This window comes from Pipistrellus kuhlii, unplaced genomic scaffold (assembly GCF_014108245.1).
Source record: "Pipistrellus kuhlii isolate mPipKuh1 unplaced genomic scaffold, mPipKuh1.p scaffold_m20_p_21, whole genome shotgun sequence".
NCBI lineage: Eukaryota > Metazoa > Chordata > Mammalia > Chiroptera > Vespertilionidae > Pipistrellus > Pipistrellus kuhlii.
The window spans coordinates 59,200-86,878 of NW_023425520.1; the positions used below are offsets into that span (position 1 = coordinate 59,200).

General features: G+C 57.0%; 2 protein-coding genes and 1 long non-coding RNA gene across 8 annotated transcripts; 2 read left to right on the forward strand and 1 right to left on the reverse strand.

Moving 5' to 3' along the window:
* SLC27A1 (solute carrier family 27 member 1) lies at positions 1–16,366 on the forward strand. Of its 5 annotated transcripts, XM_045585801.1 has the most exons (14): positions 808–962; positions 1,821–1,988; positions 6,041–6,435; positions 6,530–6,691; positions 6,788–6,857; positions 7,629–7,720; positions 7,788–7,897; positions 11,365–11,574; positions 12,101–12,227; positions 12,334–12,471; positions 12,543–12,707; positions 13,071–13,217; positions 15,000–15,169; positions 15,209–16,366. In XM_045585801.1, the coding sequence occupies exons 2-13, from the start codon at positions 1,822–1,824 to the stop codon at positions 15,155–15,157; spliced, it is 1,941 nt and encodes a 646-aa protein (XP_045441757.1). In that variant the 5' UTR covers positions 808–962; position 1,821; the 3' UTR covers positions 15,158–15,169; positions 15,209–16,366. The 5 variants fall into 5 exon arrangements, with proteins under 5 accessions (XP_036305996.1, XP_036305997.2, XP_036305999.1 ...); XM_036450103.2 differs by lacking the exon at positions 808–962 and adding an exon at positions 1–216 and having other exon boundaries at positions 15,000–16,366; XM_036450104.2 differs by having other exon boundaries at positions 804–939; positions 1,817–1,988; positions 15,000–16,366.
* On the reverse strand, positions 9,716–27,646 carry LOC118725896. The gene is made up of 3 exons (XR_004990163.2): positions 27,612–27,646; positions 27,097–27,101; positions 9,716–9,881 (listed from the first exon to the last, which is right to left on the reverse strand). It is a non-coding gene; the product is annotated as an uncharacterized LOC118725896 (long non-coding RNA).
* Positions 18,405–24,298, forward strand: PGLS (6-phosphogluconolactonase). Of its 2 annotated transcripts, XM_036450109.2 has the most exons (5): positions 18,415–18,763; positions 20,254–20,361; positions 21,008–21,109; positions 21,422–21,562; positions 23,992–24,298. In XM_036450109.2, the coding sequence occupies exons 1-5, from the start codon at positions 18,476–18,478 to the stop codon at positions 24,127–24,129; spliced, it is 777 nt and encodes a 258-aa protein (XP_036306002.1). In that variant the 5' UTR covers positions 18,415–18,475; the 3' UTR covers positions 24,130–24,298. The 2 variants fall into 2 exon arrangements, with proteins under 2 accessions (XP_036306003.1, XP_036306002.1); XM_036450110.2 differs by lacking the exon at positions 21,008–21,109 and having other exon boundaries at positions 18,405–18,763.
* Positions 27,647–27,679: the final 33 nt, after the last annotated feature.

The window sequence follows — 27,679 nt, forward strand, 5'->3', positions numbered from 1 at the left end:
TTGGAGAGAGGGATAGGGCAGAGGCCCTCGTGGGCACAGTGTGCAGGGAAGCAGGACCCAGGAGTCTGTAAAAAACAGAGGCCCTCCGGAAGGTCCGCTAGCTGGGACCAGCTTTGGGTTTTCTGTCTTGGACCGGTTGTTGCTGCCTGCCTCCTGCCTGAGCTTCTGGAGCCCACGAGGGAGCAGCCGGGACTGAGGCTCAGTGAACAGCTCCAGGTCAGCCAGCAAACAGGGTATTGGACAGCCAGGCCGGCGCTGCCCCCCCTCCGCCCCCATCTGATCAGGAGGGTGTTTGGGGGCCTCTGGGTGAGCATTAGGATCTTTGGGTGCCAATAAGGAGTCCTGTGGGAGGGTGGGGACCTGGCGTGTGGATTTTGTTCTCCCTGAGCTCCTGGGGTGTTACACGGGACCATCTGACAAGATTTTGGGGTACAGATTTGGGATTAGCTGGGTCCTTGTAACATATCTTTCAGGCTAAGGTGAAACTTCTAAGGCCCCGGGCTGTGCGTGGAGGACTCCCAAGGTCACTGGAATGTGTGTTTGAAAGCCAAGAGGCTCTGGGGCTTGTATTTAGAACAAGCTGCGGCAGGAGTCCAGTGCAGGCAGGCCCGGATCCTGAACTGGGACTTCCCAGCTCCCGGGTGCAGGAATCCAGGATGACGGGGGGCGGGGGTGGGTAGGGGCGGGGGCGGGGTAGGGGTGGGAGGGGTTCGGACGCCCGTAGGCCACGCCCCCGGCCGCGGGACGCACGTGCTGGCCCGGCGGGCAGTGCGGGGGCGGATGGAGTTTGGTTGTCAAGGAGACGGCGGCGGCTTCGCCGGCTGTTCTAGCCCCAGGGTCTCGTTAGCCGCCGCTCCACTGGCCCGGGGGCCCTCTTTATGGTCGAGGCCTCCGGAAGGGGGCGGGCCCGGGCTCCGCGGCCCCGGAGCTCCCAGCCAGACCGGTAGGAAGAGGGGCTCTGGGTGAGGCTGGGCGCCGGTGGGGCGGAGAGGGTCCTGGAGGGGGAACGGCCGCAGCGGGGGGCCCGGGGCCGGGGGCCCGGGGCCGGGGGCCAGGGATGGAACCTGTAGCTGGAATGCGGGCCGGGGCCGGATCCGGGGGCGGGTCCGGTCCCGGGTGGGCGGGGACTTGGGCGGGGGGTCGGGCTAGAGGCCCGGCGTGGGGCGGAGTCCAGTGAGTGGCGGGTGGCGGAGGCGGGGCGTTCGGGAAGACCCGGGACTTGGGGCCGGACTGGTTCGGTTCGGGACGCGAAGTAGGGACGAGTCCTAGGTCATGGCGGGGGGTCGCGGCCTGGTCGAGGGACGGGGAAGGGCAGGGTGCAGCCAAGCTTTGGGGCTCCGTCCTGAGCGCGGAGCTGGGGTCTGGGGCTCCACAGCGAGGTCCCCGCACGGGGTGCGGTTGGCAGTGAAGGAAGGTGGGAGAGCTGAGCGCGGGGCATGGCCTGTGCGTGAGCTAACTGGCGGAGCGGTGTGGGCCGGGCAGGGAGCGGGAGGCCTGTGCCCACGGGGGGCCTGCTGGGGCCCTGGCCCGGGGTGGGGTGGGGGCTGGGGGGAGGCTGCTCCGAGCCAGACCTCGCCCCAAGTCCGGGACTGGCCTCGGCTCTGTGCACAGGACCTTGTCTCTGTGCCCTGCGGGCCCTTGGATCAGCCTTGGGGGCCGGAGGAGGGGGCGGTCCCAGGGTCTGGGGGCGGGGCCTTCGTGGCCGGGGGGCGGGGGCGGGGCCTGGGCGGTCGGGAAGGGGCCGGGGCAGCCGGGGCGGGGCCTGCGCGGCCGGGGGCGGGGCCTGCGCGGCCGCAGCCTCAGCGCTCTCCGCTCCGCAGGATGCGGGCTCCCGGCGCGGGCACGGCCTCCGTGGCGTCGCTGGGGCTGCTGTGGCTGCTCGGGCTGCCGTGGACCTGGAGCGTGGCGGCGGCGCTCGGCGTGTACGTGGGCGGCGGCGGCTGGCGTTTCCTGCGCATCGTCTGCAAGACCGCGAGGCGGGACCTGTTGTGAGTGCAACCCCGCCCCGGCCCCGGCCCCGGCCCCGGCCCCGGCCCCGGCCCCGGCCCCAGCCCCGGCCCTGCTCCCGGGTGGAGGCAGACGGAGAGGGCTGCTGGGGCGGCGCGGGGGTCCCCAGGGCCCATGGGGAGGGGTTACGGGCGGGGCGGGGCGGGGTGGGCCGGGCCTGACGGAGGGACGGGTCGGGAAATGAGGGGACTTGCAGGTGGCCGCTTGAGGGTCTCTGAAGGGACATGAGTAGGTTTCAGGGTTCTTGAGGTCACGTGGGAGACCCCAGGGAGCTCGTGGGGAACTCGGGGGACGGTCTGTGGGCAGCTGGTAGGAGAACTGGGGCTGGTTGTGAGGCTGTGGGTGTTTGGGGGGCGGGGCCTTGGTGACTGGGAGGCCTCTGAGGGCCCTTGGGGGACTCTGGTAGGTTCCCAGGGGCTCACAGGGGCGGCTCAGTAGTTTCTGGAGGCTGTCCAGACTGACTGGACACTTTGGGTCCATGTAGGGTTTTTGGAGAAGGATGGAAAGGGCTTCTTGAGGCATCTACAAAGGACATTTAAGGTCTTTGCAGGGTGTGTGCCTCCTCTGAGCCAGTTATGGGTTCCTCTGTGACCATGTACAGGTGCTCTCGGAGAGTCTGGGGTCTGTGCGGGACTTGGGGGTCGCTCAGGGTCTGAGAGTGGCTGCTGTGTGTTCTGCGGCCTGTTTGGTGGTCTCCGGAGGCTGGGGTCTCTGGGGAGAGGATGCTGGTGTTGTGTGCGGGTGTCTGGGTCTCTGAGGGTCTTGCTCAGAGGCTGTTGGAGTCTTCGTGTGTAACAGGTATTGCTGGAGGTTCCATCAGAGCCAATCTCAGCAGCCCCCATATTGGGAGAGGGTTGAGCGCCTGCTATGGGTCTGTGGACTCGGTGCCTTCACAGGTGTCCTCGCCCCTTGGGGACTGGGGAGCCCAGGCGGGGCCTGTGGGCCTGGCCTCCACGGAGGGTCACACACCCAGGAGCATGGCCGGCAGGCCCTCCCTACCTCCTTGGGCTTGCCACGGCCCTAGCTCTGCCCCATGGAACTGGGTGTATCCATGCCTGGCCCTGGCCCCTGACTCTGAGTCCCTGACACTGGACTTGACACACTTTTCTGCAGGAGGCAGCCTTGCGTGTGGCCCCACCTCCTGGATTTCATGCTCTTATCAGATCCCCTTCCTTGGGGACGGTGCCAGGGGCTGGGCCTAGTGACTCACTGCTAATGAATGGCACACAGCAGAAGTGCCAGCATAGCACCCCTGCACTTAGATAACGAAAAAGACTGTGGCTTCCATGCAGAGTGCTCTCGCTTGGGTTGCCCCCCGTGGGAGAAGCTGGCTGCCACTTTCGAGGCAGCCCGTGGAGAGACCCACGTAAGTGAACTTGGGAGCGGATTCTCTTCCAGTAAAACCTCGAGATGAGCTCAGCCCCAGCTGACACCTTGATGGTAGCCTCACCAGAGACCCCAAGCCAGACCACTCCCCTGCGAAACCACTCCCGGATTCCTGACTGGAGATAATAGATGTTTGTTGCTTCCCGCGTTCGTTTTGGGAGGAATTTGTTATGCTGCAGTAACTAATGCAGCTTGAATCGCCCACTCCCTGCATCAGGCTTTGTCCTAATGCCCTCTCTTAGCCCTATAAGAAGTGCTTATGAAACCTATTTTACAGGTTGGTCACAGAGAGGTGAATACGTTTGCCCAGGAACACACAGCCCGGGAAGGGCAGGGCTTCGGCGCCCGTGTGTTCAGCTGCTGTGCTGTGCCCACGGTGGTGGGAGCTGTGTTTAGACATGGGGTTCAGGAAATACTTAAGCACCCTGTCCCAGTGCTTCTTGTAATTGTGGCGTGAGATCTGACCACACGTCACCTTATTGGTCTCTTCTCGCCCGGGGAGAGACAGAAGGCGGCACAGGAGCAGAGGGGTGAGAAGAGGCCTTGGGAAGCACTCAGAGGCGGAGAGTGGCCTCTTTGTCCCCAGGGTGGGTTGCTTGGGCTCCTGCCCAGGCATGTGGCCGGAGCTGAGCGCTGGCGCCCACTGCCTGCCTGTGGGTGTGCTTCAGAGGGCCTGGGGCCAGCGCAGGACGGGCGGTGACAGCTGAGGGGGTGGGCCCTGCCCTGAGTGTGGCCAGCCACAGCCTCAGTTCCTGTTTCTGGCTGTATTGTCTGTGGACGGGCAGCCCCAGGCAGGGGCCGCTTTCTGTGGTGCCCCCTCCCCACGGCTGTTGCACAAGGATCACCTCACGGAGTTCTCCGGATGCTCTGTCAGGGAGGCTGTCAGAGGAGGCGTTCAGATGTGCGGCTGCCGACAGCCCTCAGCGGCGTGGGTGCCCGGGTGGCTCTGTAAGCCGATGTTTACCAGCTCGGTGGCCAGAGTCAGCACAGGACGTTGGCTCTGCGCCCTGCTGGCCCTTGGGTCGTGGCTCTTTGCGTCCCAGTTCCTTCATCTGTAGGAACAGTCTTTCAAGAAGCGTGAATTGAGCAACTGTTGTGTGTACCGTGGGCACGTGGCCTGCCGCTGGGCCGGCCCGAGGAGGAGCCTAGGGACCGTGCCAGGGGTCATTCTGTCCCTGACTGTGACCTTGTGGTCTCGGGCGTGTTAATTTACCTCTCTGCACGCTCAGCTCATTCATCTGACAAAGCGGGATCTTGGGACCCAACTTTGGAAGGTGACCTTACAGTTGGCAGAGTGCTCATCACAGTAGTTCCTCAGTCAAAGCAAAGGCTGCTCATCTTAGCTACTCTATTTTTTAAAATATATATTTTATTGATTTTTTACAGAGAGGAAGAGAGGAAAAGAGAGTTAGAAACATCAGTGAGAGAGAATCATCAATCAGCTGCCTCTTGCACACCCCCTACTGGAGATGTGCCTGCAACCAAGGTACATGCCCTTGACTGGAATCAAACCGGAAACCTTTCAGTCCACAGGCCGACACACTGTCCACTGAGCCAAACTGGTTTTGGTAGCTATTCTGTTTGCTAGTGGAATGGATGAGCGCTGGGGATCTGACCAGGAAGATGGATGTATAAACAGCTAACTTTTAATGTTTTGCATTCTTGTTTTTGATAATAGTTAATACACAACACATGAATGTTCTAGAGGGGTGTGCAGTGAAAGTTGCCCTCTCTGCTGCCCCAGCCCTGCAGTTCCCTCCTCAATATCTCTTTCCCAAGATATGGTTCTGGGAGTCTGTGCCGACCTCGTCTGTTCTTCATGCCCACAGATGCGCAAATTCTCCATCCTTCTCCTCACCTGGTGCTCTCTCACCTTTCTACTTTCATTTGTGATTTTTACTTTTATTTAATTCATACAAGCTTTGGGGTGAAAGACTAAGCCTACTACCTCAAGTGGCAGCAGCCTGCCCCACTGTCTGCATTTTCCCTTCTTTGCCCAGAATGACTCTCCCCTCTTATGTGAATCTGACCACGTTTGGCCCCGTTTGTGGACTGTATGTTGTGATGGGGAGCAGCAGGCACAGTGCAAGGGTTGACCCCCAGAAGGCTTCCTGGGGGAGGTGGCAAGGATGCTTAGTGAGACGAACCTGCTCCAAGTGCTCATTGAGTTGTACCCCCCCCCCTTGACAACAGGCCCGCCTGGGAGAAGCCACCCTCCCCGGCCTGTTGACACTGAGTGACGTGGGGGTGGAGTAGCTGTCCAGCGCATGGCTGGGCCCCAGGGTCTGGATGGGGCAGATGGAGCCCGAGGAATCCAGCGAGGTGTGCTTGGGATGTCCCAAAGGAGAGAAACAAAGGCGGGACGAGCCCTCGGCTCCCTCAGGTCACAGAGAGCCGGGTGGAGGAAGATTGATCTGCACTGCTGGGCCTGCCACCCATGGGAACCCGCTGCTTTCTGGGCTGGTCGGCAGGTGGATCTTAGCTCTGAAAAGCCCACCAACCAAAGGGTCCTCCTTGAACCCCCCTGATCTCGGGGGTACAGGGACCTTTCCTTCCACTCTCTCAGATGTGGCACGAGGGCTTGGGGGCTCTCCCGGGGGCCTGGCAGGTACCAGTAACGGTTCCCTCCGTCCCCCCCCCCCCCCAGCGGCCTCTCCGTGCTGATCAGGGTGCGCCTGGAGCTGCGGCGGCACCAGCGGGCCCACCACACCATCCCGGGCATCTTCGAGGCGGTGGCGCGGCAGCAGCCCGACCGGCTGGCCCTGGTGGACGCGGGCAGCGGCGCGAGCTGGACCTTCGCGCAGCTGGACGCCTACTCCAATGCCGTGGCCAACGTCTTCCAGCAGCGGGGCCTCGGGCCGGGGGACGTGGTGGCCATCTTCCTGGAGGGCCGGCCGGAGTTTGTGGGCCTGTGGCTGGGCCTGGCCAAGGCTGGGGTGGAGGCCGCACTGCTCAATGTCAACCTGCGGCGCGAGCCCCTGGCCTTCTGCCTGGGCACCTCGGGCGCCAAGGCCCTCATCTTCGGAGGGGAGCTGGCTGCAGGTGAGGCTGGGCTCGGGGCCAGGAGACGGTGCACCCCGGCCCTGGGGAGGGGCCTGCCCGCCCTTGACCGTGACACGTCTGTGTTGGGCTGCAGAGGTGGCTGAGGTAAGCGGGCAGCTGGGGAAGAGTCTGCTCAAGTTCTGCTCCGGAGACTTGGGCCCTGAGGGCAGCTGGCCGGACACCCAGCTGCTGGACCCGCTGCTGAAGGAGGCATCCACGGCCCCCCTGGCACAGTCCCCCGGGAAGGGCATGGATGGTGAGTCCCAGGTGGGGCCCCTCTTCCCACCAGTGCCCACTCTGTCCTCACCCCACCTTCCCGGCACCTGGTCGCCAACACCCTCACCTCCCGCAGATCGACTCTTCTACATCTACACGTCGGGGACCACGGGGCTACCCAAGGCCGCCATCGTCGTGCACAGCAGGTGAGGGGCCCGGGGCGCCCGTCGAAGGGTGACGCCAGGTCGTCTCTGCAGCCCGATTCCCCAGCCGCACAAAACCCACTGCCTGTTCCTGTGCTCAGAGCTCCCAGCTGCTCCACCTCTTCCCCACATCCAGCCCGTCAGCGGGCCCGCCCCTCAGTCTGTCCACGTCCTCCACGCACCCCCACTCTGCCCGGACCTGCCCCAGCCCCTGGTTAGCATCCTCTGCCCCGCTCCTGCCCCCGATGGTTCTGCTCCCCTCGGTGGCCGCAGGAAGGCCTAAAGTCTTAACTCAGACCTCCCCTGTGCCAGGCCGCCTGTACCTGCCGTGGATTCAGAATAAAACCCCACTCATGTTGTGGGGGCCTGCCGCCTCTCTGATGCTTTCCTTCCCTCGCTCAATGTCTTCTCAGCCACTCACATTTCCTCAGTCCGGCCAGGTCCTCTGGGCTCCGGGCCTTACAGGTGCTAAGCCCGCTGCCTGCTTGCCCCTCCCCGCTCGCCCCCTCAGCTCCTCGCCAGGCCTTAGCTAATGTGCCACTTCCCCACCCTCCCTGGCTGTACCACCGTCAGCCCCTCTGTCCCTCAGCCCCTACGTCCTTCAGGGCACACAGCGCCACGGACAGCTGTCTGTCCGCTGCCTGTGCCTCCGCCAGCCTGCAAGCCTGGGGACTGGGCTGGCTCAGCCCGGCGTGCCGCTGTGTCCGCGGTTCCCAGCACCCTCACTCCCAGGCCTGGAGGACGTAGGTCCCAGCCCTGCCCCCCGCCTCACAGGTACTACCGCATCGCCGCCTTTGGCCACCACGCCTACAGCATGGGCCCCTCCGACGTGCTCTACGACTGCCTGCCCCTGTATCACTCCGCAGGTACATGGGGGTGCTGGTGGGGGCAGGGCGGGGGCTGGGGACCCCTCACCAAGCTTGCCCTCTGCAGGGAACATCATGGGCGTGGGCCAGTGTCTCATCTACGGGATGACGGTCGTCCTCCGCAAGAAGTTCTCCGCCAGCCGCTTCTGGGACGACTGCGTCAAGCACAACTGCACGGTCAGCCCGCCCCTCCCTGGTCCTCCGTCATGACACCGCGCCCCCCCCCCCCCCCCCCCCCCCCGCCCGGGCTCCTGGTGGGGCAGAGGGAGGCCAGGGCTAACCCTTTGCCCACGTGGGGAGTGGGCAGAGACATATGAGGACTTTGCATATGAGGACTGCATACGGGGAAACTAAGGCAGTGTAACTGCAATCGGGCCCAAGTTGTGTGAACTCCCTGAGGCCCTTCTTCCCTGTGCCCTGGGCCCTCAGCCCTCCGGTCTTCCCTGCAGGCGGCTGAGTGGAAATGAGGCCAGCGGGCTCAGTCTCCACCCTGGGCTACTGAATATTTAAGGCCACAGGCGTTGGGACTTCCAGGTGGGGTGCGCGTGAGGCAGACATGGAGGGCATTTTCTGTTCCTGACAGCAGGCGGCTAAGACACATCCCTCCCTCCCGCGCTCTCCAGGAGGGGTCTCACACGGGAGTGATGGGGTGGAAATACAGATGCTAACCCCTTCCTCCCAGAAGAGGGAGGGGGAGCGGGGAGAGAACGGGGCTGGCGAGTTGGCAGGTGCTCTCCCACAGTGGACAGGAGGGCCCGGCGAGTTCAGCCGCTCTCCCTGCACAGAGCTGGGCAGGGGCTCCTGCAGGGACAATGCCTGTACTCGTCTCTGCTTGGGCTAAGGTCTTGGGGGACATTGCTCATCTGAATCTGGAAATACAGACAGTCTGGATCTGAACCTTACTTACTGAGAGTTGCAGATGCATATACATGTGGACAGGAAAGTAGAGGGATTCCTGAGCACCTGTCACTGCCTCCTCCTCCCCACCCAGACCCCAGACCCCAGACCCCATTCCCAGTCCCCAGACCCCAGACCCCATCCCCAGACCCCAGACCCCAGACCCCATCCCCAGACCCCAGACCCCATCCCCAGTCCCCAGACCCCAGACCCCATCCCCAGACCCCAGACCCCATCCCCAGTCCCCAGACCCCATCCCCAGATCCCAGACCCCATCCCTAGTCCCCAGACCCCAGACCCCAGACCCCATCCCTAGTCCCCAGACCCCAGACCCCATCCCTAGTCCCCAGACCCCATCCCCAGGCCCCAGACTCCAGACCCCAGACCCGAGTCCCTAGTCCCTCCTGCAGCATGTGAAGCCGCCCGACAGCAGCATGCTTTCTGCATAGATGTTTCAGTAAAACCTCTGAGAGATGAAATTCACATAACATAAAACTAGCCTTTAAAGTGAACAATTCATTGTCTAGTTCCTTCACAGTGTTGTGCAACCATCACCGCTCTCTCATTCCAGAACATTTTCATCACCCCGAAAGGAAAATCTGTACCCATGAGCATCACCTCCCCCCCCCCCCCCCCCCCAGCCCTGGCAACCACTAATCTGCTTTCTGTTTCTGTGGATTTGCCTGTTCTGGAAATTCCCTGTAAATGGAATGATACACTGTGTGGCTGATGGTGTCCGAAAAACTGATGTTAAAACAAAGGATTTAAAAGCAGAGTGTCAAAGAGATGCCTGTGTACTCATGTTCATAGCAGCATTATTCACAAGAGCTGAAACATGGAAGCAACCCAAGTGTTCGTGGACAGATGAATGGAGAAGCAGCTGTGGTCCACCCACACAGTAGAATATTATTCAGCCATAAAGGGGCGGGAATTCTGACACGAGCTACAGCGTGCGTGAACCTTGGGGGGGCGTTGATGCTCATGGGTACAGATTGTGCTAAGTGACTAAGCCAGGCACAGAGGGGCAAATACCGTGTGATTCCACTTGATGAAGTCTGAAGAATAGTCAGATTCACAGATACAGTTACGATAGTGGGTGCCAGCGGTGGGGGATGGGGGTGAGGAGTTAATGTTTAATGGAGATGGGTTTTTCAGTTTGGGAAGATGAGAAAGTTCTGGAGATGGATGGTGAGATGGTTGTTGAACAGTGTGAATGTGCTTTGTGCCACTGAACTGTTCACTTGAAAATGGTTAAGCCCATGCCCTAACCCCATGGTCAGCAAACTGCGGCTCCCGAGCCACATGTGGCTGTTTGGCCCCTTGAGTGTGGCTCTTCCACAAAATACCCACAGCCTGAGCGAGTCTATTTTGAAGAAGTGGTGTTAGAAAAAGTTTAAGTTTAAAAAATGTGGCTCTCAAAAGAAGTTTCAATCGTTGTCCTGTTGATATTTGGCTCTGGTGACTATGAGTTTGCCCACCACTGTCCTAACCGGTTTGGCTATAACGTAAGTGCATAGATGTGGGCCTGTGGTCCCAGGTTTGATTCTGGTCAAGGGCACATGCTCTGGTTGTGGGCTTGATTTGCCAATATGGGGCAAGCAGAAGGCAGCCAATCAATGATTCTCATCATTGATGTTTCTATCTCTCTCTCCCTCTCCCTTCCTCTCTGAAATCAATAAAAATATATATATTTAAAAATGGTGCCAAAACCGGTTTAGTTCAATGGATAGAGCGTCGGCTTGGGGACTGAAGGGACCCGGGTTCGATTCCGGTCAAGGGCATATACCTTGGTTGCGGGCATATCCCAGTAAGGGGTGTGCAAGAGGCAACTGATCGATGACTCATCGATGTTTTTAACTCTCTATCTCTCTCCCTTCCTCTCTGTACAAAATCAATAAAATATATTTTTAAAAAAATGGTTAGGCCCTGCCCTGGCCGGTGTTCTTGCAGTGGTTATTATAGAACAACCGGGTTTGATTCCCGGTCAAGGGCATATACCTGGGTTGCAGGTTTCATCCCTGGACCCGGTCAGAGACCATGGGGAAGACAACCAGTTGATGTGTCTCTTTCATAATGCTGCTTCCCTCCTTCCCTGTTTCCTTTCCTTTCCTTTCTTCCTCCCTCCCTCCCTCCCTTCCTCAATGGAAAAAATATCCTCGGGTGAGAATTAACAAAAAAGTAAATAAATGAAGTGGTTAAGCAGGTGTAGCTTAGTTGGTTGTACGAAATTATCTTGATGCAGCGGTGTCCCAGCTGGGGGTCCCAGGTTGATGATCAGCTCCCAGCTCCTGTCCGGGTGCTCCCTGCAGAGGGCGGTGGGGAGCAGGTGACTTGGAGGGCAGCTGGGTGGGGCCGGGCTGCTGTGATTCAGAGGCAGCACAGAGTACATGCCTGACAATGGTGCCGCCCCAGGGGCGGTGCTGTGGGCAGCCTGGGTCCGGCTGGCCAGGGTCTGGGGGACAGAGTAGAGCACATGGGCTCTGGACTGAGTTGGGTTGTGGGGTGTTGATGCTGAGGCTCACCTTCGTGGCCTGCGTGCAGCACGTAAGGTGCCCCAGGAAGCAGCTTAGGGGTAGAGACGGCGGAGGGCGGGGGAACCAAATGCACCCTTTACGCAGAAGGCCGGTGGTGACCCCTGTGGAGGGCGGGGCTGTTTCCCAGTCACTAACCTTAGGGCCGTTTTGTCCTCGCCCAGGAAGGGGGCCTTGTCCTGGGTGTCAGGCTCCACGCGTGCTCCTCTCTGCCAGGTGGTCCAGTACATCGGGGAGATCTGCCGGTACCTGCTGAAGCAGCCAGTGCGGGAGGCGGAGCGGCAACACCGGGTGCGCCTGGCCGTGGGCAACGGGCTGCGGCCCGCCATCTGGGAGGAGTTCACCGAACGGTTCGGGGTGCGCCAGATCGGCGAGTTCTACGGGGCCACCGAGTGCAACTGCAGCATCGCCAACATGGACGGGAAGGTGCGCGGGCGGTGCCCGGCACCAGTCCCGGTTTGGGGGTCACTGGCCCGGAGCACGATGGCGGGTTAAGGGGGCTTCTGGGCTGCCCCCCAACATGGGGCCGTAACTGTCACTCCTGAGTTCCAAGTCCACAGAGTGGCTGTGTGCGCCAGGCAGGCGCCTCCGTTTCCACCTCACAGACTGAGCCGGGCGGCTGGTGTGCTGTGGGCAGCGAGCAGCAGCTCTGCCAGCCCTCCCCTTCCCACACACACACCCATGGCTCCAGGGTCACGCCAGCCATGTAGAGGGTTTTGTGAACCAGGAAGTGGCAGCAAGCCAGCAGGTCTGCAACCGTAAGGGAGACGGAGAAGGTGGGAGGAGGAGTCCCAGGGTAATCTCTATTTAATCTCCTCTTTTTCAGGTCACCCGGGGTCACAGAGCTGGGTGACAGGGTGCTACTCCAGGCCCTGGGGCAGGAAAGGGAACGTGTTATGGGGAGGACACTGCCACCCTGGGGCTCCTTCCGACTCCATTCTCCCCATTCCAGGTGGGCTCCTGTGGCTTCAACAGCCGCATCCTGCCCTACGTGTACCCCATCCGGCTGGTGAAGGTCAACGAGGACACCATGGAACTCCTGCGGGACGCCCAGGGCCTCTGCATCCCCTGCCGGACAGGTGCGCGGCCCACCCGCAGTCCTCCCGGAGCTGGGCCCCCGCCCTCCGCCCTCCGCCCTCCGCCCTCCGCCCCCCTGGTGCCATCTGAGCGTGGCCTCCTCCCCAGGGGAACCCGGGCTCCTCGTGGGCCAGATCAACCAGCGGGACCCACTGCGTCGCTTCGACGGCTACATCAGCGAGAGCGCCACCAGCAAGAAGATCGCCCACAGCGTCTTCCGCAAGGGCGACAGCGCCTACCTCTCAGGTGTGCACCCCCGGGGCTGGCTGCGGGGCGGGGCGGCGGCTGCCATCTCACCTTCCCCTCCCCTCCGCCAGGCGACGTGCTGGTGATGGATGAGCTGGGCTACATGTACTTCCGGGACCGAAGCGGGGACACCTTCCGCTGGCGCGGGGAGAACGTCTCCACCACCGAGGTGGAGGGCGTGCTGAGCCGCCTGCTGGGCCAGACGGATGTGGCCGTGTATGGGGTGGCCGTGCCAGGCAAGCCGGGGCTGTGGGGGTGGTCCATGGGAGCCCAGCCAGGAGGAGCCTGAAGGTACATGTGCCCTTGGGCAGTACACCTCCTGGACAGCTGCACGCAGCAGCCTGGGCGGGTGCCATTGGAACGGGAGTCACCCTTCTTATGTGATTTGAGCCTCAGTTTCCTCAACCAGAAAATGGGATCATGAAAGCGACTCTGGCTCAGGGTTGCAGGAAGGTAGCAGGAGCTCAATAAAATGTCCTGCTTTGGCCAGTGTTTGCCCAGGTGGAAGGGACCGGAGATCAGAGGCCAGGGGCTGCTATGGGACAGTGTCTGGACCCATGGTGGGCGGGGGATGGTGCTCAACTGAGCCTCTGTTTTAGGAGTAGAAGGCAAAGCAGGCATGGCGGCCATTGCAGACCCCCACGGCCAGCTGAGCCCCAACGAACTGTACCAGGAGCTGCAGAAGGTGCTGGCACCCTATGCCCGGCCCATCTTCCTGCGCCTCCTGCCTCAGATGGACACCACAGGTTCGCCGCACCCCTCCCCCACCCCGTATCGGTCCTGGTTCAGGCAGGAGTCTGCCGTAATGGTTCTCAGCCTCCTGGCACTATGGGCGTGTGCAGGACCCTTCTCTGTTTTACTCACATATTTGCTCCCATTCCTCTTTCCCAACCCACTAGACATCCTTCCATTTTCAGCATCTCTTCATTTTCTGCAATTTTCTATGGAAGTTTGAGCAGATCAAAGCCTCTGATCTTTCTAGGATATTTCACCGTCTTTGTATTGCCTCACTCTCTTTCTTTTTGATTTGTGGGAATTCTTCAAAATGGTCTGGATATTAACTCCTTAACAATTTCAGACATTGTAAGCCTCTTCTATTTGGGAGTCTGTGAACTTAGTCCACTATAGCCTTTGTTGAAAAGAAACTTAGTTTTTCATGTACTTACAACTTTTTTGTTTTGTTTTATTTTCTTTTTAAAAATATATATTTTATTGATTTTGTACAGAGAGGAAGGGAGAGAGATAGCAAGTTAGAAACATCGATGAGAGAGTCATCGATCAGCTGCCTCTTGCACACCCCCTACTGGGGATGTGCCCGCAACCAAGGTACATGCCCTTGACCGGAATCGAACCTGGGACCCTTCAGTCCGCAGGCCGACGCTCTACCCACTGAGCCAAACCGGTTAGGGCTGGTTTTGTTTTATTTTGTTACTCCTCACCCGGGATATTTTTTTCCATTGATTTTTTAGAGAGAGAGGAATGGAGGGAGGGAGGGGGAGAGAAACATCAATGTGAGAGAGACACATTGATGGGTTGTCTCCTGCACAGGCCCTGACTGGGGCCTGGGATTGAACTTGTAACCCAGGTACGTGTGCCCTTGACCGGGAATCAAATCCACAACCCTTCAGTGCACAGGCCGACGCGCTCACCTCTGAGCTGGGGCCATACTTAACCCTTTAAAAAACTTATGGTTTGTGATTTTGAATATTTGTTTTTTAAAAACACACACAGACTTGCCTGGCCTGTGCAGGTTGGTGGTTGAGCTTTGGCCTATGAACCAGGAGGTCATGGTTCAATTCCCGGTCAGGGCACAGGCCCTGGTTACTGGCTTGATCCTCAGTGTGGAGCGTGCAGGGGACAGCTGATTGATGATTCTCTCTTATCACTGATGTTTCTGTCTTTTTCTCCCTCTCCCTTCCTCTCTGAAATAAAAAATATATATATATTTAAAAGACAACAGACATACCTTCCCAACTCTAGAGCACGTAGGTATTCTCCCTTGCTTTTAATACTAACCCCAATCCTTATCTTTTACAAAACCTTCTTTAATCATCCACTGCAGGAGTGCAAACTTTTTCTTAGACCCTGGATAGTAAATATTTTCAGTCTTTTGGGCCACACACTCTCTGCCCCAACAACTCTGGTCTGCCTTGTAGGACAAAAGCAGCCTAGACAGTGTGTAATTGAATTTGGTCCTTGGGCTTTAAGTTGCTGACCCCTGACCTATTGTGTGACAGACCCCTGTCTCCCTGGGTCTCATGATGGGAAAGGGGGGAAGGGACAGGTAACCAGCAGGGAGCATACAGTCTCAGGCTGTGATGAGGTCAGTCAGAGAGGCCTCCCTTTGCAGGAGGGAACATGAAGCTCGGGTCAGAAGGACAAGGAGAAATTGGGCAGGCAAAATGGGGAAGAATGTTCCTGGCCGAGGGGAGGGCATACGCAAAAGCCTGGAGTCATGGGATGGGATGGTGAGTGGGGGGCTCCTGAGAGCCACCTGCCTCGCCCCCATCTCCACCCGCCCCCCACAGGCACCTTCAAGATCCAGAAGACACGGCTGCAGCACGAGAGCTTTGACCCATCCCAGACCTCAGACCCGCTCTTCTTCCTGGACCTGAAGCAGGGACACTACCTGCCCCTGGACCAGGCTGTCTACACCCAAATCTGCTCGGGTTCCTTCTCCCTTTGAAGCTCCTCCTTTGCTGGCCAGACTCCCGGTCGGCCCCCTCAAGCCAGGCGGGCTGGAACCCGACAGCCTGCCCTGTCCTGGGGCGGAGAAACTGGACCCCAGGAGGAGCCCGAGTCTCCCCTGGCCTCATTCTCCCCTGCCTGGTCCTCTGAGCTGTCTCCTTGCCCCTCTCTGCCTGTCTTCTGCTGTGTCCGTGCGTCTCTTTCTCCTCTCTGCTTCCTGGCCATGACCTCCCTGCTGTCCCCATCCGTCCTCACCTTTCCCCTCTTTTCCTCCATCTCCCCTCTCCCCTCTGTTCTCCTGTGAAGAGCAGAGCAGCATTTCCTAGGACCCGGCGCTTGCTCGGGGCCTCCATCTGTCATCCCTGCTGAGCCTTAGACCCAGAGTGGGCCTTCCCACTTCCCCTCAGCTGTGCCTTAAGGAGCCCCACCCAGGCCAGTCTTCCTGCAGCTGCTCGGTTCCAGGATGTGCAGCCCCGTGTGAAATCCTGGCAGGCCCTCTGCCCGCCCTGCCCAGTGGAGGAGCCGCACTGGCCTGCTTTCCCCACCCCGTGCAGGGCCATCAGCAGGGACCTCCGGCTCAGCTGGAAATCACTCCGAGGCCACACCAGTTGCCTTTTGCACTTCCCGTCCCTGGTGGGTCTCCCCTGCCTCTCCTGATGCCCTGGACGCTGCCAGAATTGACTGTGACCATTTGGATGGTGCCTCTACCTGGATGTCCCTGTTCAGGCATCTGCACAGAGCGCCTGCTGGAGGGACCCTGAAGACTGTGCTGGGTGGCTGCTTGGCCCACCACTCAGGTGCTCACCCTGGAAGAGGCTTCTTGGGTGTCCCCATCCAGTGTAGCTGCTGAGGGGCCCATGGGAGTGGCAGCTATGGGATGGGGGAGGTCTGCCATTGGTGGCATCCGAAATGGCCTCAGGTTCCAGTGACTGAATGTCCCTCCTAGCCTTGCTAATGACCGCCTGGACCCTGGTGGTGGCATTCTAGATAATCAGCCTGCCTTGGTGGCTCATCTCATCCCGTACTCCTGTTGGGGCTGGCCATTCTGACTGTCTGTCTGTCAGTCCCTCCAACAGCACCGGCCAGCACCTAGAACAAAGCAGTAGGGCCAGTAGCGAGTGACCCGCATTGTTTTTCATGGGCCTTTCCAAGCACCAAGGTTTTGTTTTAGAGTTGAGTTTAAGAAATAAAGCTGTGGAATATCCGACGCCCGATGTGAGCCCAGTTGTTCACTGTCTCATGTGGCACAGAACCCTTTCTGAGTCTCAGAAGACAGGTCCTCCCTGGGGAACATGCTCCACCAGAGACAAGCCAGGCAAATGGGGCCTTTGCTTGTTGCCCTCTGTTGCCTGTTGTTACACCAGCACGGCCTCTGGGAAGAGGGAGACTCAGGTTAGCATTCTCACCGCTTCCCTTAACCTCTGAGCCTCTCAAAACCCTGCTCTGAACTCAGTGGTCCTAGGGGAGAGTCGGCCAACCTGCCAGTTGGTTTCAGCAGCTGCACAAAATGGCCCAGAGTGTGTGTCTTGGCACGGCTTGGGGGTGCTCCCCTGTGTGTGGGGCCAGCAGGTGTGGCTGTAGCTCTGAGTGAGAACTGCTCAGCTTGTAGCTTTGGGTGACTGAGCTGGAATATTAACCCAGGACACTGAGCTCCAGAGTCTCAACTTCTACCTTCTGCTGTTTCCCCCTCCAGTATTGGCGTCTGTCTCACCTTGTCTCCACTTCAGAGGACAGAGGACGAAATGTTTATGACAATAGAACATTGGCTGGGAGCGGGTACTGAGTGGAGAACCCGGGGTGTATCGGGGGATGGAGAGGGCCTTGGCTGGGTCAAGGCTAGATGAACCATCCATGTGCGGGGTGGGTCTTCGGATGCCCAGTCTGCAGGGAGAGGGAGGCAAGATAAAGCTGAGATGCCAGTAAGGGTAGGAGAAGGGTCTGCTGCCAGTGAGCATGGAGCCCTCTTGGCATACTTATATGCAAGGGTATTCTGGATAACATCCCTCTGGAGGTCATGGCCACCCCACTCCATGTGTCATCCTGGTCCCCCTGTACAGAGAAGGAAACGAGCATGGAGAGGGGAATGAGGTCATTGCCACCGTCTCCTTCGGGAAAGTGGTCCTGCGGGGACCTTGGAGAGTTCCCAAAGCCTGTGAGTCCAGCTGCAAAAACATTCCTTCCCAGGTGATGATAAAAAAAAAAAAAAAAAAAAAAAAAAAATCCTGATGACAGGATCAGGCTCTATGTTGTGTGTGTTTAAGTCAGAGACTTCATGAGAGCAGTTCTCAGTTTACAGAAAAATGAGCGGAAAGCACAAAATTCCTACCTATCCTCTCACTGTTAACATTTTGCATTAGTGCTACATTTGTTACATTGATGAGCCCATATTGATTCATCACTTACTCAAGCCTGCAGTTTAGGGTTCACTGTTGTAAGTTCTATTTCAACTAGCACATAATGACATGCACCCACAATTACAGCATCATAAAGAGTTTCTTCCCTCTAAACATTCTGTGCTCCATTTCTTCATTCCTTCCACCCACTCCAACCAACCACTGATTTTTTATTTTTTTTTCTGTCTCCATAGTTTTGCCTTTTCAGACTGGCTTTTTTCACTTGGCAAGATGCATTTAAGATTCCTCCGAGGCTTGGCAGCTCTGTATGTTGTGCCAAATGAGAAGCTGTATCCTATTTGAGCTGGTCTGGGGGCTCCTCCGGGGAAGAACAGGATGGAGGCGTCTGAGTTCTCCGAAAGACAGAGGTTCCCCGAGAGAACGTGCAGAAGGAAGTGAACATACAGGTTTTCAGTTCCCACTTTGTGCTAGGCATACATAGAGCTTATATTTTAGAGACCCGATGCACGAAATTCGTGCAAGAGTAGGCTTTCCGGCACCAGCTTCTCCAATTAGCGTTACGCTTTTATTATAAACAATACTAGCAACAAGAAAAAAGAAGGTTCCAAAGTCCACCAAAATGCGTCCTCCAGGAAATCTCATATCCCTTCCTCCAGCCCACCCCACGTCCTCCTGTTGGCGTTCACCAGCTCTGTGCTCCCCTTTCTGGCCTCGCCCTGCCTGACACTATGAGGTTGGAGCCGGTTCTGCCAGCCCCAACCCAGGACAGAACTTGAGTCCACGCCAACTTGCAAAAAATAAAGGAGCATCCAACCGCCCTGCCCCGCCAGGGCTTCACTTGCGGGGCTGCGCATGTGCCAGAGGCAGCCCGCCGCCCGAGGTTCTAATCCCGGGGCGTCCGGCCGCCCGGCGCGCAGGCGCACTGGCCGCCGCCCGGAGCGCTTCCGCCTCCCGCCGCCGCGATGGCCGCGCCGGCCCCCGGCTCCATCTCGGTCTTCTCGAGCGCGCAGGAGCTCGGCGCGTCGCTGGCGCAGTTGGTGGCCCAGCGGGCCGCGAGCTGCGTGGCGGGCGCCCGGGCCCGCTTCGCGCTCGGCCTGTCCGGCGGCAGCCTCGTCTCCATGCTGGCCCGCGAGCTGCCCGCCGCCATCGCCCCCGCGGGGCCCGCCGGCCTCGCGCACTGGACGCTGGGCTTCTGCGACGAGCGCCTGGTGCCCTTCGAGCACGCCGAGAGCACGTACGGCCTTTACCGGGTGAGGCTACGGGGGCCGCCGAGGGCCAGCCGCGCCCAGGCTGCCCCTCCGGGTGGGCGCTGGGAGCGGCGGGCCCGGTGCCCCGCGGTCACCCCGAGGCTGCGCCGCGCCGCCACCCCAGGGCCGGTGGGGCTCCGAGGCCCCTCCGCGTGCTCACAGGCAGCCGGGCGGGGCGCGGCCTGGGCAAAGCCCGCAGGGACGCACGGTGGCCCCTGCAGGGACCTAGGGAAGTTCAGGTGCAGAGTGACGGGAGGAGCCAGGCAGGGCGTCCTGGCGTGGAGCCTGGGCACCAGTTTCATTACCTACAACCTGGACGAGGTCTCCATGTTGCGTTAGTGACCTCCGAGGCCGTTGTCTTTGAGCCCCGGGGTGGGGGGTGTGGGGGGAGGGAGACGGTGTTTTACAAGCAGGGAGACTAAGGCTGGGAGGAGCCCTGGTTGCCTGCGTTCCTCCGCTGGTCTTGTCCACTCCTGCTCAAGGAGGAAACTCTCCAGGGAGGCGTGGCCGGTGGGCGTGACCAGAAGAGTAGCCTCGGGTCACTGAGGCCCTGGGTGTTGTATTCTTTCTGTATAGAAGCTTGAGCTGATGATTTTTTGTGTTTTTAGTGAATCCTCATCCGAGGATATTTTTTCCCATTGATTTCTAAGAGAGTGGAAGGGAGGGAGGGGGTGAGGAGAGAGAGAAACATTGATGAGAGAGAGAGACACTAATTGGTTGCCTCCTGCATGTGCCCTAACTGGTGACCAAACCTGTGATCTGAAACCCAAGCAGTGCCCTTGACAGGGAATCAAAACTGCAACCCTTAGGTGCACAGGTCGGTGCTCTAACCACTGGGAGCACTGGCCAGGGTGAGACCCTGTTGTTTTGTCATTAAAAAATATTTTATTGATTTCAGAGAGGAAGGGAGAAGGAAAGAGAGAGAAACATCAATGATGATGGAGAATCATTGATTGGCTGTCTCCTGCATGTCCCCCACTGGGGATCAAGCGCACAACCCGAGCATGTGTCCTTGACCAGAATCGAAACTTGGACCCTTCAGTCCACAGGCCATCACTCTATCCACTGAGCCAAACCGGCTAAGGCAACCCCCAGTCCATTATTATTATTATTATTATTATTATTATTATTATTTTGATTTCAGAGAGGAAGGGAGAAGGAGAGAGAGAGAGGGAAACATCAGTGTTGAGAGAGAATCATTGATCGGCTGCTTCCTGTACTCCCTCTACAGGGGATGGAGCCGGAAACCTATGCATGTTTCCTTGACCAGAATCAAACCTGGGACCCTTCAGTCCACAGGTCGTCCCTCTATCCACTGAGCCAAACCGGCTAGTGCCAACCCCCAGTCTTGAAAGACCCCTGGTGCATTGACGCTGGGACCCACTAGGATCCTGACTGACACAGGCCCGGTGACCCATGTGGGCACAATGCAAACCCATGATGCTGAGAGCCATTCATTACTGTTGGTGACACTGTCCCTCCATATGTCACAGACCCACCTGCTCTCCAAGTTGCCCATTCCCGATAGCCAGGTGATCACCATTAACCCCCAGCTTCCTGTGGAGGACGCTGCAGAAGACTACGCCAGGAAGCTGAGACAGGTGAGCCCTCCCAGTGGCCACAGGGCGACCTGGTCCACTCCATGGCAACCCCAGGGCAGCAGGCAGCACTCTGATTGTCATTGGCAGAAACTCCCCTGGCCCGTCAGCCCTGCGCTGGGAGACCCTTTGAGAATTCCCTCTGTCATAGGGCACGTCCCTGCCTTGAAGTCCCCAGGGGTGCCCTCACCTCTGACACCTAGTAGCCAGCCTGTGGTTGTGTCCCAGCTTCTTAGCCAGTTGGGCAGGTGTATGTTGAACCTCATAGATGAGAGTCCCTTTTATGCAGGTGAGGCTGAACATCACTCCTATATTAAGCTACTTGTGATTCTTATAAAAAAAATTTCTAAATATGGTTTATTGATTTTTAGAGAGAGAGGAAGGGAGAGGGAGAGGGAGATAGAAATATTGATAAGAGAGGAACATCGTTGATGAGCTGCCTTCTGCTCGGCCTCTCCTGAGGGTGGAGCCTGCATCCCGGGCCTGTGCTCTGACTGGGAATCCAACCAGCGACCTCTTGGTTCCTGGGTTGATGCTCAGCTGCTGGGCCACACTGGCCAGGCACCACTGTGATTTTTTTCTGACCATTGTCTCTGTATTCTTCCCTTTTCCTCACAACCTCTGTGGACTGTCTCCTTCCCCTGGCCAGGCCTTTCAAGGGGACTCTATCCCAGTTTTTGACCTGCTGATCCTGGGGGTGGGCCCCGATGGCCATACCTGCTCGCTCTTCCCAGACCACCCCCTTCTGCAGGTGAGTGCACCCACACAGGCCCCACGCACCCCTGAGCTCTGGCCTCTGCTGTCTGGCGCTTCCACAGGGGGCCAGGAGTCGCCTACAGCAGGGTTTGAGTCAGCTTCTGCCAATAGGCATGCCCACTGGGCTTAATCCTCCTGAGCCTCGGTTTACCCATCTTATAATGGGGCCTTACATCCAGTACCACGGGATTGGTAGGGTGGGTGGAGTGGTGGATGAATTGTGCTTGATGTGGGTGAGTGCTTGAGAAGCTGAAGTGACATTGTTCTCTTCTCTACCTGCCCCCCCACACACACCCCTCCACCCCAGGAGCGGGAGAAGATTGTGGCTCCCATCAGTGACTCCCCAAAGCCACCTCCACAGCGTGTGACCCTCACACTTCCTGTCCTGAACGCAGCCCGAACTGTCATCTTTGTGGCGACTGGGGAAGGCAAGGCAGCTGTTCTGAAGGTAAAGCCGGGCCCGTTCCCAGGAAGCCTATGGCCTGTGAGGCTGGGGACAGGAGAGAGCCCGGGTGCTGTTGTGCTGGAAGCACCAGATCCCAGTGACTTCAGTCCTTCCTGGGGTGAAGGGGGACGGGAACTGCCATTACAGGCCAGTTAGGAGTGAGTAATTACAAAACGAGATTGGTGAGATGAGACAAAAGCTACACAGAGAGGTAAATTCATAATATTAAGATACATTTAAAAAATATCTATAATAATAAAAAAAGGGTAATATGCTAATTAGACCAGACGTCATTCCGGACGTCATTCTGGTGTCCTTCCTGATGAAGCCGGGCCTGAGGGAAGCCAGCCCGGGTCCAGGCTACCTGTGGGCGGCTGGAGAAGAGAAGCAGCCCAGGTGCCCATGCCTGCAGGCAGCCAGAGGCAGGAAACTTGGGTCCCGGGTGCCTGAGGGAAGCCGGGGAAGGAAGGCCTACTGTTGCTCGAATTTTTGTGCATTGGGCCTCTCGTTAAATAGAAAACTATTGGATAAACAAATCAAGCACTTTACTCTTGAATTAGAAACATGTAAATCTAAAGTCAGCAGAAGGGATATATGAAATTAAAATCATGAGCTGCCTCCTGCATGGCCTCTAATGAATTGGTTAATTTTTTAAAAATATATTTTTATTGATTTCAGAGAGGAAGGGAGAAAGAGAGATAGAAAAATCAATGATGAGAGAGAATCATTGATCAGCTACCTCTTGAATGCTCCCCAATGGGGATCAAGCCCGAAACCCGGGCATGTGCCCTGACCAGGAATCAAACCGTGACTTCCTGATTTTAGGTTGATGCTCAACCACTAAGCCACACTGGCAGGGCATTATTTTTTAAAATTTAATGATAAAGGTCCAAAAGAGAGACAAATCACTGGCAAAGCTAACCAAGAAGGAAAAAAAATCATATATAGGAATAAGTTTAAAAAAAGTAGGAATAAGAAAGAAGGTATAGTTAGGAAAATATAAACTAAGATATTAAAATAAACTAAGCTGGCTTGGTGTGGCTCAGCAGTTAGTGTCGACCTATGAATCAGGAGGTCACGGTTTGATTTCTGGTCAGAGCACATGTTCAGGTTGCTTGATTCCAGTGGGGGGCATGCAGAAGGCAGCTCATCAATGATTCTTTCTTATCATTGATATTTCTCTCTCTCTCTTCCCCTCCTTTCTTCTCTGAAATCAATAAACATATATTTTAAAAAATAAAATAAATTTTAAAATATTTTAACTGCCATCATTGAAAAAACCAACAACTATGGGTGGGGGGAAGGTGACATATGTAATACTTTCAACAATAAAGACATATATATATATATATATTTTTAATTGATTTCAGAGAGGAAGGGAGAGAGGAAGAGAAATAGAGACATTAATGATGAGAGAGAATCATTGATCGGCTGCTCCCTGCACACCCCCTACTGGGGATCCAGCCTGCAACCTGGGCATGTGTCTTTGACTGGAATTGAACCTGGGACCCTTCATTCTGCAGGCCGACGCTCTATCCACAAAGCCAAACTAGCTAGGGCAAGAATTGTTTAAAAAAGAAAAAAAGAATGCCAAAACTGTAGGAGAGACTGGAAATATTCTGAAATATAAATAAAAAATAATTCCCCAAAGCCGTTGGGCTCAGGGGTGCTGATGTTGCAGTTTGGGGTGCAGATTCTAACGAGTGCGGCAGACCCATGTCCCGGCCAGTGCCCCGTGGCTTCAGGTGGTCCTCCCCCACAGCCTCAACTTTCCCATCCGTAAGGTGGGGCACAGGGGGCCCCTCCCCATGGACCCCTGAGAGAGGCCTCCTGGAGCCTTAGCTCCCAGGCTGTAAAATGGGGGGGAACAGGGGTGATTTCACAGGGTCGTGGTCAGAAGCCGGTGATTTATAAGCACGGAGTTCTCAGGGCAGGCCCAGCTGGCAAAAAGCAGTGTTTATAATGTCCGTTCACCATGCGGTCCCATTAGCAGGTTGACACACTACAGCCCATGTGCCAGGTCCCACCAGCCATGAAGGGTTTTTACCTTTTACCTTTTTAAGTTGGGAGCTGGGGGTGGGGGGTGGCGGATGGGGGGGGAGGGGTCGCGGGTGGATCAAAAGAAGAATATTCCCAGACATGTGAAAATTCAACAGAATTCAGGTGTCATGTTCACCAGTAACGGTTTGTGGGAACACAGATGCCCCTATGTCAACGTGAGCCGGAATAGCGACTCGGTCTTTGCAGGAGAGGTGCCAGCGCTATGCTAGACAGTCACGGGCGCTGGAAGGGAAGGCCTGTCCCTGCTGGCTGTTGGAGCTGGACAGCCGGGAGGCTGCCATCACATCCTGAGAGCAGGAGAGGGTAGTCCGCGGGGCCTGAGAGCGCTGAGGGGCATATAGCCGGGCCTCACAAGCATATCCTCTTCACAGCGCATTTTGGAGGACAAGGAGGACAGCCCGCTCCCTGCCGCCCTCGTGCAGCCCCACACCGGGAAGCTGTGCTGGTTCCTGGACGAGGCCGCAGCCCGACTCCTGACCGTGCCCTTCGAGAAGCATTCCACGTTGTAGCTGGTCCCCGGGGACACCGCCGTCCGGACCACTTGCGGCTTGGGGGAGCCGGGATCTTCCTGGGGCTGGGCCCCTCCACTGCGGTGTTCTAGGCTTCACTTCGAAAAGCCACATGGTGCTGACAGGGCCTGGCCACTGGCTCTGCCCAGATCTTACAAGGAGCTTTGGCTTAGCCGGTGTAGCTCAGTGGTTGAGCCCGTTGAGCGTCGCCATATGCACCAGGAGGTCGCCGGTTCGATTCCTGGTTGGGGCATATGCCTGGGTTGCGGGCTTGATTCCCAGTAGGGGGTGTGCAGGAGGCAGCTGATCGATGTTTCTCTCGGATTGATGTTTCTATCTCTCTCCCTTCTTCTCTCTGAAATCAATAAAAACGTTTAGAAATTATAATAAAAGGAGAATTTGCTCTGAGTCTCCACTGTCTCGTGGTCCTTGGTGGGCAGTGGGACAGGGGCTCCCAGGCTGACGAGAAGCCCGGATCCCAGCAGGTGGAGGGCAGGGATGGGTAACCTCGCTCGGTTTCCGGGGGCCTCGGAGCAAAGCACCAGAGAAGTTACTGACTCTCAGTCGTGTGGTGTGGAGTCGGGGTGACGGGTGGTTCCTTCCGGAGGCTCTGAGGGAAAGTTGCCAGGCTCTTCCTCTGGCTTCTGGGGCTGCCAGCAGCCTTGGCTTGTGACAGCGTCACTCCAGCCTGCCTCTGGCCTCACGTGGCTTATGTGAGTGTCTGTGTCCTATTCGGGACACTGACATGAGATATAGGACAACCCTAAATCCAAGATGAACTCCTCTCAAGATCCTTAGCTAATTATATCTGCAAAGACCCTATTCCAAATGAGGTCACATCCTGAGATTCCTGGGGTTATACATGGACATGCCATGTATATGTATGTGTGCCCGTGTGTATGTGTGTATATCTCTGTGTATACATATGTGTGCCTGTGTGTATATGTGTGAATATATATGTGTATATGTGCCTGTGTGTGTATATGTGTGTCTGTGTGTATATGTGTGCCTGTGTGTATATGTGTGTCTGTGTGAATATATGTGTGTATATGTGCCTGTATGTGTGTGTCTGTGTGTATATATGTGTGCCTGTGTATGAATGTGTGCCTATGTGTATGTGTGTGTTAAAATACACATAATGTAAAGTTCACCATCTTAACCATTTCTAGGTATCCAGAAATGGTACGTTCACACTGTTGTACAACCATCCCCACCACCTATCTCCAAAACTTGCCATCTTCCCAAATTGAAGCTCTGTCCCTATTAATCAGTAACTCCTTCTCCCCTCCACTAGCCCACCACTCTACTCCTGTCTCTGAATTTGACTATTGTAAATAGTGTAAATGGGATCATAGAGTGTCCTTTATGTCTGCTTCTTTTGCTCAACATAATGTCCTCAGATTAAGCTATGTTGTCACAAGTGTTACAATTTCCTTCCTTTTTATGGCTGAATAATATTCTACTATGTGGATGGCCACATTTTGCTTCTCCATCTCTATAGATGCTTGGTTTTGCTCTTGTGAATAATATTGCTATAAACCTTGATGAAAACTTTCTGAGACCCGACTTTCAATTCTTTTGGGGATATACCCAAAAGTAGAAATGCTAGGTCAGTGTTCTCGGGGAAAGGGAGGGAGGGAGAGACTGAACATAAACTGTGCACCTATGGATGAGGACAATGGGGAGTGGGGAGGGGGCGGAGGGTGGGGTGGGAACCTGGTGGAGGGGGGAAGAGGTGAGAAACCTTTGTAATAATATGAACAATAAAGATTGATTTAAAAAAAAGAAAAAGAAAAAAAAAGAAATGCTAGGTCAGATGGTAATTCTGTTTCTCTTTTTTTTTTTTAATATTTTTTTCCAGTGATTCCAGAGAGGAAGGGAGAGAAAGAGAGAGAAACATCAATGATGAGAGAGAATCATTGATTGGCTGCCTCCTGCATGCCCCCTACTGGGGTTTGAGCCTGCAACCTGGGCATGTGTCTTTGTCCAGGAATCAAACCTGGGACCCTTCCGTCCGTAGGCCAAACTGGCTAGGGGCTGTTTTTAATTTGTGGAGAAGCCTCCATACTATTTTCACAGCATTTTGCATTCCCACTAACAGTGCACGAGGGTTCCAGTTTCTTCACATCATCACCATTGGTTATTTTTTGTTTTCTTTATAGTGACCTGTGGGTATTTCTGTCCAGGAGTACAAAATTCAACCCTCTACACACTCTGGCAGAGTGCCCACTGCACACACACAGCAAGTGTTTTTACTTATTTATATGATTTTATTGATTTTAGAGAGAGGAAGAGGGAGAGAGAGAGAAAAGGGGAGAGAAACATCAATGCGAGAGGAACAGCAATCGGCTGCTTCCCACACGTGCCCTAACCGAAGACCTTTTGGTGCATGGGACAACGCTCCGCCAACTGAGCCACTTCAGCCAGGGCCAGGCCGGCCTTAACCTCCTCCCAGACCCGCTGCAGGCCTCTCAGAGCCTGAATGTGTCCAAGTGTCTCATCTCCACTGCCAGGACCGCAGCGTTTCCCTCTGCTCGGCCCGCCAGCTTCCCTGGCTCCTGGGACTTCGGCAGAGCGGGAGGCACGGTGCCTGGGGGCGTCCCGCAGACGCACCTGAAGGGGACATGGGAATTGAAACCTCCAAGCCGAAACCACAGAAAGAGAAGTTTCCTTCAACGTCCGGGGGCCAGTCTCTCAGATGTGAGAGTGAGGAAGTGGGCCGGGGCCTGATCGGAAGGAAACGGGTTGAGAAAGCAGAGGAGGCAGCCGCAAGGAAGGTTGCCCAGCTGTGGGCCTGAGCAAGCTCAGGTGGCCGTGGGCCCTGGAGCAGAGGGCGGGGCAGGGGGCGCTAGAGCAGAGGGAAATGCTGAGAAAGACATGGGGACCCCACTGCGGGCGGTGGGGGGGCCTTCCTGAGGCATAGCACCTCTCCTGTGCCCCTCCCCATGACAGCAGCTGCCCCTGCACCCGGCCTGCCTGTGGCTCCCTTCCACCTGGAGTGAAGCCCTCCCTATTGGCCCATAAGCCCCCGCGTGGTCCCTGCAACCCCCAACCTCCTCTGATAACATCTGCCCCTCACCCTCCCTTTCCTGTCCACCTCAGGCCCTTTGCCCGCGCTGTGCCCCTGCCGTGCCCCTGCCGATTCTGTCCCCCAGCGTTCACTCTTCCTTCGGGGCCTGGTGCGACCTCTCCTCCCTGCCCCTGCGCGTCCTCTCCCTGCGGCCCGGCCCCGTGCTCCTTCCTTCCTCTCACCATTCGTTCTCTGGCCGTGTTGTCAGCGTGCCTGTGACGTCCATGGGGACAGCTGAGGCAGCTGCAGGGCACTGCGTGGGCTGGAGGGGGCCGCTGAGAGAGGAAACTGGGGCTCTGCAAGGCCTGGTGGGGGGTACCTGAGGGCATGGAATTTGGAGTGTGCTGAGATGGGGGCCAGGGCCTGAGGGTGAGGGTACGTTTATAGTCAAAGAATTCAATGGAGCCTAAACCGGTTTGGCTCAGTGGATAGAGAGTCGGCCTGCGGACTCAAAGGACCTCCCAGGTTCCTTTCCAGTCA